This window comes from Trachurus trachurus, assembly GCF_905171665.1.
Source record: "Trachurus trachurus genome assembly, chromosome: 23".
Classification (NCBI taxonomy): domain Eukaryota; kingdom Metazoa; phylum Chordata; class Actinopteri; order Carangiformes; family Carangidae; genus Trachurus; species Trachurus trachurus.
Genome location: NC_139912.1, coordinates 11,679,539 through 11,689,889, shown reverse-complemented (window position 1 = coordinate 11,689,889; position 10,351 = coordinate 11,679,539). Strand labels below are relative to the sequence as shown.

The window sequence follows — 10,351 nt, the reverse complement described above, 5'->3', positions numbered from 1 at the left end:
CCGCGTCCCAGCTTGGAGGAAACTTCACTGGTCAAGTCTTTGTTGTAAAAAACCATCCGACAGACTCGCACTTGTATCTTCATTCTCCATCTGTAACATGGAGTCTGTCTGATTTCTTTCCCGCTCTATCCCCGCCGCCACCACCAGCCACACAAATGTTTACCAAGGCGGCGCAGACGGAGGACGGACTAATATCGGTAATTGCTCCCATCTGCTCGCGTGCAGTTGTCGATATCTCCGAGTCCGCTGCTGAAACTGGAGCCGTCAAACCGGCATTCAGGTTGCATCAGTCCATCCATCCAGCCTGCCAGTCAGGAAGTCCACGCAGCGGCCAGTTATGATGCCATGTGAAAAAACTCACTCTGAAACTCTGAGTTTCGACTGGCAACGGCCAGATGTTTTAATTCCAGGTTTTGGCCGAGGACATGTACTGTATCATCCAGGATTGTTAAAATGATTTCTGGCACTATTTTATTCCAAAAACCAAAACAGTTTAACTGAGTTTTTCAAACAGTGATTACACAGGGAAAAAAACTGACTGTAAGTGATTGGAATAACCTTGATGTGCGGTATAAGATGAGTGAACTTTAAGATGCAAAAATCTTTGAAAAATACACAAAGAGCACCGAGAAAAAAAGAAAAAAGAAAGAAAGATGAAGCTCTCTATGTTCCAAAGCCAGACAGTGTTGGAGATACATCAGGAACATGAGACAGGCTGGCTCCATTAGCCAGGCCAAACCATTACTAAGCTTGAAGTGTTTTTATACTCCAAGATAACTGAGCTGTGTGTGCACTCATCGGAAATGATGGACATGTAATGTTTCCATATGTCAGCGTGCAGTAATGTCACCCAACGCCGCTTGTAATTCTTCAAAATTTGTTTCTCCTTGTTTTTTCTGCAGCATTACTTTTCCTTCCTTGGACCACTTCCTAACACAAGTGTTTCTTTGTGAGAAGTTTGACACAGCGGCTGATGGATTGATATTAATCTTTTGAATTGCTCTGTTGACAGTGAATCTAATAGTTTCTTGTCCTGGAGATAAGTCTTTTAAGCGGAGGTGGCCGGGGGGATGAATATGGGTTCAAACAGCTAAAGCAGCAGGTTCAGACTTATCGATTATCCAATCCCATAACCCCACATGCCCTCTAACACTGACCAAACTGGTCTATTCTCTTTGTCTCTTCATCACTCCATCTCCACGTGGACAGACTTTCCAATCTTTTTTTATTTATTTATTTCTTCCATGGTCGCATCACATCGGTGTGTGAGGATCTGAAGGCAGAGTGGTGGTTGTGGTGGAGGTTGTAGGGGGGGTTTTGGGGGTGACAGTAGTGCGGTGATCATGGGAGTGTGGAAAACTACCCCTGGTGTGAAGCAATCATAGTCGGCTCTCTATCATCCTGCCCCCTTTGCTAAGTCCATCCAACCTCTCTCAACCCATCACCCGCCAGAGTTCCCGCTCTCCCCCCACTTCCATTATTCCCAGCTCACTAGTCAGAAAATTAGGGTGACACTTGGCAGCCTCCACCTTCCCCCCTCTCTCTCCACCATCTTCCCGTCCACCTTCCCTCCTTCTATTTCTCACCCATTACTCCCAGTTCAGTGGTTGGTATATGGAGGGTGACACCAGGCCAATTCAATCTCACGTCCCCATCAGCTATTCAGCCTGCCCCACGTCTCCAGGCATTCCCCTCCAATGTGAAGTCGCTGTTTTCTGCACTCCGCACCTCTCCTGCCCTCCTTTTCTACACACAACTTTCTATTTCCTCATCCGTCACTCCTGTTTTCTATTTACTTCTCCTTTTATTTTTTTTACCTACCTTTGACTGTTAAAGTCCTGTGTGTCTCGGGGAAGGTGTTTTCAAGATTGCTGTTGTTCTGGGGGCAGTAATATGTTTTATCGTGCAGCTGTGCCCGTGGAAAGTCGATGTTGCAGAAAGTCGTGTGTGTGTGTGAGCGGTGTGCACTGTGAGATAACAGAGCTGATGAGCCATTTAGAAAGAAGTCTGAAAAATTCGAGTGTGCCTTTGATGTGCGATGTTGAATAATGCAGATTGTAGTGTAAAATCAAGCAGTTGTGTTTACTGCAGAACTACAGCTAAGCTTTGTAGACTGACACGCGCTTAGAGGCCGGGATTTCCCCTCTTTGATTTCCTGAATGGCTTCAGGTCTTCTAGATTGGCTTACAGTGCAAGAAGCTTACAGGTTCAACTAATCTTTACCACTGCAGCTGTTTCCTAATTATTTTGTGTGGGTAGTTGCGTTGCCTGCATTATAATGACCTGGGTTCCATCATGTCAGGAAACACCTCTCATTAGAGGAGAGAAGCTTTTGTTACCAGCCTCTTGACAATATAAATACGATCCATGGATTTACCCGATGGAGCTTATTTTACTGCAACTCAGATTAAGGGCTAAGCAGCATTTGCATCACTTGGACAAGTAATGGGTTGAGTTAGAGCCAAACACAATGAGAGAGGTCCAGGCCGAGTGAGCCAGCCTCACTCATTAATTAGAAAATTCACTATCAGCCAGTTTCTAACTACTAACTTGGACTGGAAACATTGCCAAAGTTGGTATGTAAATGTATGTATGTAAATTTTACATCTGTATGAAACTTTTTTGAATAACTTGCGCTGGAGGAATAACGTGCGCACACCTTCATGCCTGAGATAAAATGTGGCTCCATGTGTGGAATATCTCCTCCTGCTATCTGCTGCCTCCGACACCGCCACCCGTGTCTTCATGTGATCTGTGGGCTTTTTAATTCTATTCCCAGCTGGCATGGATGTTTGTTTTTGTCCTACCCAATATGGGACGGCTTTGTCATTGGGTAGGGAAGCTGCTTTGTAAGCCAAAATCAAACACGATGATGACGCTGGTTTTTGACTGAATTGGATGTCATCGCTGGGTGCTAAGCTTCTGCCCCTGTTCTTAGAAAAGCAGGCTAACGGGATGATTGTTGGATGCTAATTTACATATTGTTTAGAGATTTACTCGCTCACGCTCACAATTTGACCATACAGCATGTGCGCTCGGAGCACGAGCTCCACTGTGCGAAGATTTATTCCATAAACTTGCTTTCTTCATTATCCCCAATGGTACAGTGGAAAATCAGGCCATAGGCTTTGAATTAATTGGATAAACCCATAATTTGAATAATTTGGATACTTAAAGTCTAAAATGATTTGGCCAATTAGACGTCTTTCTAAAAAAAAAAAAATCACTGAGGGTTTTCTCTTCGTGGGAGAGGTCCTCTCCTGCTGCTACATAAAGTGGAGTATTTGTTCTTCTGTATTCTGACATGCATTCAGTTGACAGCACGAAGAATAATTATAAATATCTGCATACAATGGAATTGGCTCCTTGTTTTGCATCTTTGTGCATCTGCTCTTTGTTGCTTTGTCTGGCAGCAGACAGTAGGGGACCAGTGATGGCCACAAAGTCCCTCAACACCCCGGTCTGGCCGACGTAGCACCTGTCTCTAGGATGGAAAGGAAAATTAGAGCCATTTGGTGAGAGTATGTGTGTCTGTATGTGCAGGCGCATTGCAAGGATTCAGAGCTATTATGCTGTTTTATTTGTCACTGGTTATTGCTTCAAGTTTTATATAACACGGTGTTTAAATGATGTGTTGGTGTCGTAAGGCAGAAAACACGGCCACACCGTTTAATTTAAAGCCCTCATAATGCCTGCTACACCCACACTGGTGTCTTCACTGACAACCCCTCAGGTCTCCTGTTGGTTCTGCTGCACCCGTTTGGGCAGAGATTCTGATTGGATTTTGGAGACTTGAGCAAACTGCTGGCAGATTTCCATGGAGTAAGGCTCAGTATCTGATAGATAGAGCTTGCAGATTCAGTATCTTTTATCAGCTGGGACTGTAAATAGTTGTGGTAGAAGTGATGATTCAAATGTAGCTGCTGAAAATGGCACAAAGAGAAAAAACAATCATTGGTTTCATAATAAAGTTTATTCTATATTACAAATAGTATTTTGTTCTTGACTGCAAAATAGGAATGCATTATATTTACATACACAGGTATACAATTAATTATAACAAAGTTAGAGAAGCTCGCCTTATATCCCCCAGGTTTCGTTTTTCACTCTCGATAAGATACTCTTTATCTTTCAAATATGGTCTAGTAAAAGTCTTTTCTAGCATGTTTCTGTAACACCTGCTATAACACTGAGCTAGGAGGACATTTTTAGTTCCTACAAAACGTTTGAAGGTGGAAACTTTATCTGTGCTCTTGGCAACACAAGGTAGCTACAAGCAGACAACCTTTTGTTGCAGGGGGGAGGAGAGGGACGGAGGGACGGGGGGGACGGGGTAGGGGAGAAATGAAAGACAGGATGTTTCACTGGGGGGCAGATTCACAATGACAGTCCAGGACTCTCACCTTGTGTTATTTATGAACACACGGCTGCGAGGGGAAACTTTGGGTTTCTAGACACAGTATACAATGGCTACATGAATGAAAGAGGTTCTTTGAAATAGTCTAAAGGTGTTTCAGTAGTACGTTTCTTACAATATTAATGCCAGTCTTGCATGAATTTGTCATACAGTTGCTAAATCAGTCCTTATTCCCCTCATTTTCCAATATCAGATAGTGATATATAGATTTGATATGTTTACTAACACAACATGTCCAGCAAACACCTTGTGAATGTACCCCTCCAGGTTGAAACACAGACATTCATCATACTGTATAGCTGCAGACAGTAGTAATGGACAATGAGTTGGATATCTCACATACATTTGACACCAGGGCTAAAAACAGTCACTTGCCAAACTCAATCTTTAACATAAGTCTACTATCAAGCCTGACGTGCCTCTCCTGTGAGAACGTAGTGTTCACCTGTTTGATAAGTCACATGTAGGCCTATACATACAGTAGTTTCTTACAGGTGCTTTTTTTTCTTTTTAAATTGAAAGGGATAATAACATTTGTGTCAAACCCAAGTGTCCATCTTTTGGACGTCATCATTTTTCTGTTCTGGGCTCAACTGACAAGGGAGAAACTAAGCAGTTGCGATGACTTAATCCAATGCAGCAGACAAGTGTAAAAACAAGATGTAATAGCAGCAAAGAAAGAGCAACACTCAGGTTTGCATCTTTTTACCAGAACCAAAACCACAGAGGAGACACAGCTGTAACAGAAAACGGATGGACTGTAATGGAAGACAGAGTTAAAGGGACAAGAAAGATGGTCCTACTGTAAAATTCACAAACAGGGTCGGTGTTGTCTCGTGAGATCCATCATCTTAGAATGAGCGGTTGGCTTGTAAATGACTTTAAAGTCCCTCGAAGTAGTAGAAGTATATAAATATCTTTGAGCAAGGCAGTTCCATTTCATACCATCCAAACAGGTCAACATGCAAGGGTATATAATATTTAGCATCTAACACTTCACAAAAACCATGGGCATGAGGTTCTGCAGTTGGGATCGAACTGGATAAAGGTTCCACCTTCAACGAAAGTTATAGTTTTTATTACATGAACAATCCACTTTTCCATCTCGATTCTTCCAAGCAAAAGAAAGATAAAAGAACACATCCACATCATCATTGCAAGGCTTAATTTTCTTATTTTTCATTTTTTTTAAAATAAGTTTCTTAAATTGTTTACGTTTTACATGCGCTTAAAAAGCCAATAAAGGACCCAAGGTGGACCTAGGGCGGTCTTCACACATTCACATCACCACATGGGGCACGTTGTCAAGGCAAAAGAAAGGGCAGAGGTCAAAAGGTACGGAGGGCGCCTCCATCATCTCTTTCAATCGCTCTCTCTCCCACAGTGGGGGGTTCACATCCAACAAGTCTTACCTACTTTTAATGTCTATCATTTTCTATTTATCCTGCCGTGATGCTCACTTCTTGTTCTGTTCCTGCTTTATCTGATTTTTTTTCTTCTTTTTTTTTTCTTGAGGCTTGGAGAAGGCTGCCCCCTGCGGCCACTGAGGACAACTACACTAATACAGACAAGAGCGCCTCAACAGTTACACACTCAAGAGTTGGGGTTTTGCCGTATGCAACTAGCTACCATCTCCAACGCTTGTGCAAAACAAATAAGAAAACTGGTAAGTCAGGAGCCGGACACAAGGGTGAACGGTGTGCCGAGAGCCGGAGAGACCCGGGACGATGGAAAGAGAAAGGAGGATCGGATCACCTCGCCCACAGAGCCTCTCACCTCGACACACTGAGGTCAGAAAAATCACACAGGTTTCTTTAAGTTCCAGTCACAATATATTTTTTTTTGTCCTAGAAGTGGTTGTCTTTTACATAGTCCTTTTTCTGTCAGTTCCTCAGTGGCACTTTACAAATACATTTTTGACCGTTTTGAAAATTTCAAGCTCCTTTGGTTTTTGGCTGACTGACGAAATCCATCTTGGTTGATTTCTCCACACAAAAGTCTTTAAATAAGAACATCCTGGGAAAGAAGTGCTACTCTCGACAGAGCCCCTTTAGGTAGCAGTCAGCAGTCACTGACTTCGCTGTATTGAATCATTCTTCTTATTTTTCATGATCAAGCAGTTTCTCACCCAGTACATTTCAGTCAGCTCTTCCCTTTTCCTCCTCCAGAGTTGGAGTAAATATCTGGGCAGTCGGGATCTTGGGCAGCTGCTGATTGTGTGTGTGTGTGTGTATCTGTGCATGTGTGTGTGCTTTGATAGACCGTCGCAGTGGCGACACAAGATTGGAAGTGGCAAGAGCCAAGGACTGCTCCCGGTGTTTGGATTAGCAGTCAAAACACTGTCTTCCAGAGTTGGTTGTGTGCTTCTTACAGAGGATCCAACTTGGGTCAGGGCCTCCAGGGTTTTATCTAATAGGTTAATTTTGCAGTAGCCACGTAAGCCAGATGGAAGCAGAAATCATGAGCATTTTCTTTGAAGTAAATGTACGCTGGGCAGGGAAAAATGTGCGAATGTTGCAAAGGGATACAGGTTGGAGATGCTCTGGTTTGTAAAGTTATAGTGTCAAGTCACGTTTCAATAAAGGAAAAGTTCAGAGAAGCACTAATCGTTCCCTATCCCCCATCAGTCTTACTCTTAAATACAACTCCAGCTACATTGAAAGAACACAAGAACATTCTAGGTTTGCCTGGACTCGCCCCAAATTTCACAGATATGTATGCTTTGCTTGTAGGTACAGTGTAAACTTGGCAAACCACCCTTGCATTAATTTTCTTCAGAGGTGTTCATTTGGCTTGCAGTCATCATTTTTGATGTTTCCTCTTGATCCCTATATTGAATATAGAACTACAATAAACTGGACTCTAGAGATGGTTTTATTTTTAACTATCCTATTTTGAAAAAAGTTCTCAACAAAATGGACACCCAACATTGTGGTTTTTTAAAGAATTACCTATCAGTGTAAATTCTTGAAGGCAACATAAAAATGTTTTTCCCATCTTTTCTTCCAGCAGGGGGACTGAAGTATGCCAATATGGCCAGCTTTCAAGCAATCACCCCTTGAAGCGCTCCCTGTGGTGAAGCTGAGGGGTCCCCCGCATTGCACTGTGGGGGATGCCAACCTCAGCCCCGGACCACCCTTCAGATATATTCAGGTAAACTAGTCTATGCAGCAGAGTGGATGAGGAAAACAAAAATATTTCTCAGGGAAGAGGAAGCAGAAAAAAGATCAAGGAAGAAGTCATCTTTGAAAGGCGGAGGGAGGAAGTCACATGATGAAAAAGATGGGGACAGGTCTTCGCTCAGGCACGGCTCGGTTTCTGATGGGGTCTCTTCCCAGTGCGCCCTGGGAAGTGCGGTCCTCAGCTCTCCAGACTCATGAAGGCCACCACCTGCTCCAGCTTGAAGGCCAGCCTCTGTTTCCTGGCTGCATCATCCTGCTCCAGTGAACACACAATCTGCCGGCGAGGACACAGAGGTAAACACAGACACACAGAGTGTTACAGGAAATACTCAGAAATACTGCAGTCAATACATTCAAATCCCTTTTCTACTAGGTTTTCCACAATAAAAGCTGTTAACATATTTTGAAAAAAAAAAATCATCATTCGAGTTATTAGTGAAATAATAGTGCATTGACATTTTCCTGCCCTTTTTCAGACTAAACGGTTACTGAAATTCATCATCACTGCTGTGTATCCAGGCTGACTACAGCTGTAGGAGTTTGCAGACAAACGTGTGAAGAACACCTTTGAAGCTTCCAGCAGGTGGGTCTTTCATGAGCATAATTTCCACTGGGTGTGGGAGGAACACGTCTGACTAACTTTACAGACAGTTGATGAAGATGTTGGTACAAACCTCTAGGTATCTTTCTGTAATAACTTTTACCAGCCGCAGCTACAATTGAACTTATGAAACTGTTTGCCCTGGGCTTTGCCTCACAGGCAACATACAGGTTAAGCCTCTGATTGGCAGAGGATGTTAGGCCTGCGCGCTGCCTGAGGGGATGATTTGAGACAATACTAGGGGGCAGAAAAAACCCTGTAACCCCTCTGCATATTTTACAGGAGGAAAAAAAAACAATCATGTCTATTTCAATGAAACTAAATGCCACTGTAGAGTCAATGAATTATTAACACAGCAACAAAAGCACAACCAATTTACTTCCTAAACTGATACTAATGTAGATTATATAAAAAACAATTTCCAGTGGATTGTACTTTTTAACTCCACTTACTAATAATCAGTCTGATGAATTAGTGTAAATTGTTGTAAATCTTCGTCAAGTGTAGTGACCGAGTCACAGTGTTACATACCTCCTCAGTGTATTTGCCGATATAGGAGTAAATCTCACTGAGAGAGCTCATGGTGTTGAACTCATTCATGTGCATCCGTGACTGTTCTGCCAAGTAGGCATTCATGTCCTGGTCGCTGATCGCTTGCATCTTACTAATGTCTGAGTAGTACCTATTAAAAAAGAAAAGCAAAGCATAAACACGTGTTAGGAATATGTTTACTGCAGAGAATATTGTTAGAAACAGTGGGAAATGATTTGGGAAACAGCGTACACCCAGCACTGTGTTTTAATGTAGATAGTGCTGCTGTTTTCCTTGGAGCTCATTACTCATTGTAGTGGTTTACAGAATTTCTTTGAAGATATTTAACTAATGCATGTAGCACAGAGGCAACAAGTGTGTTGCATAGTAACATAACTGGAATGGATTCATACTAGACACTGACAGGCCTTAAATTTCAACTTTGAACACCAATAACAGAACACACACACACACTTGCAATGAGGTAAAGGCAATCAGTCACTGTCGGTAGCAGCTGTGTTGCCCCTATCAACTATGTTAATTAAAGCTGCTTATTTACATATTAAATTCCTGTAGCTGCAGCCGCTCGAGGACAAGCCCAATGTTTGGCTGGATAAGTGTGTGTGTGTGTGTGAGAAAGAGAGAGAGAGGGAGGGAGATATTTGCCAGGAAACTAGTCTTCAGCGCAAACTGAGCAAAGGAAAAGGCAGGTGGGTGTTGCTCATAGCTTTTGCACAGAGGTCACAAACACATCAACACCTGTTCAGAGCTGGAGGGCATGTTGTAGGGAGCTGCTAGCAGGGGATTGTTAGCGTAGAGACCAGGTGTGCTTGTTTTACCAAAAAAGAAACTTTTTTATAACTTTAACTAAAATCTTTTGTTTGGGGAAAAAAACAGTTTTGAGGTTATTTCTCAACATTATGTCAATATTTAGCCATTTGCCAGTTATTTTTGAGCATTTTAAGATGTGTAGCCTACTATTTGCAAAAAGCTCTACATGCATATAGTGTTACTTTGTTAATGAGATGTTCCACTGAATTGTTTTTTATTAAAAACATAAAGTTCAACCACGATACCCTATGGAATCTCAATCTTCACCGCGTAGTTGCAATAAGAGCTGTATCATGCAAAAATGAAAGGGGACATAAAACGTTGAATGTAGTGATCCATACGCAAACACACTTGTAAACAAATCATGTCATGACAGCTGTGATGGATTTGTTATTGTCTAGAGACTGTCAACTCCCACATCAAATTCAAGGCAAGTGTCAGTATCCTGCTACAAGCTTCACTTCACAGGCCCCAAATTAATAACACCATACATACTGTAGCAAGCAAAAAGCTCTCTGTAGGTTATTACAGTGCCGCCCAACTGCACTGCTTCCAACTCCCAAATTAAGAGACAAAAAATAAACCTGCTGAATGTGCATACATGTACTGCTGATTACTTATGTCATTTGTCAGCATTTTAGGAGGTTTTATTTGTGGATTGACCTCATTGTTCCTTCAGCAGCTCCACCTCCCAAATTCATGGATGTGTATTACCAAGGCAACAACATGATGGTAGAATTCAGATTAGCAAAAAAAACAAACAAAAAAATTTATAATACAAAATGTCAT

General features: G+C 42.2%; 1 protein-coding gene across 2 annotated transcripts in view; it reads right to left on the bottom strand.

Annotated features, from left to right (window-relative positions):
* Positions 1-3,960: 3,960 nt before the first annotated feature.
* plxna4 (plexin A4) overlaps positions 3,961-10,351 on the bottom strand; it is a 233,008-nt gene continuing 226,617 nt past the window's right edge. For both annotated transcript variants that reach the window (XM_083999274.1, XM_083999275.1), the window contains exons 31-32: positions 8,732-8,882; positions 3,961-7,873 (exon numbers count right to left, since the gene is read on the bottom strand). In XM_083999274.1, the coding sequence (XP_083855400.1) occupies positions 7,778-7,873; positions 8,732-8,882 (247 nt within the window). In that variant the 3' untranslated portion in view covers positions 3,961-7,777. The remainder of the gene's footprint in view (positions 7,874-8,731; positions 8,883-10,351) is intronic.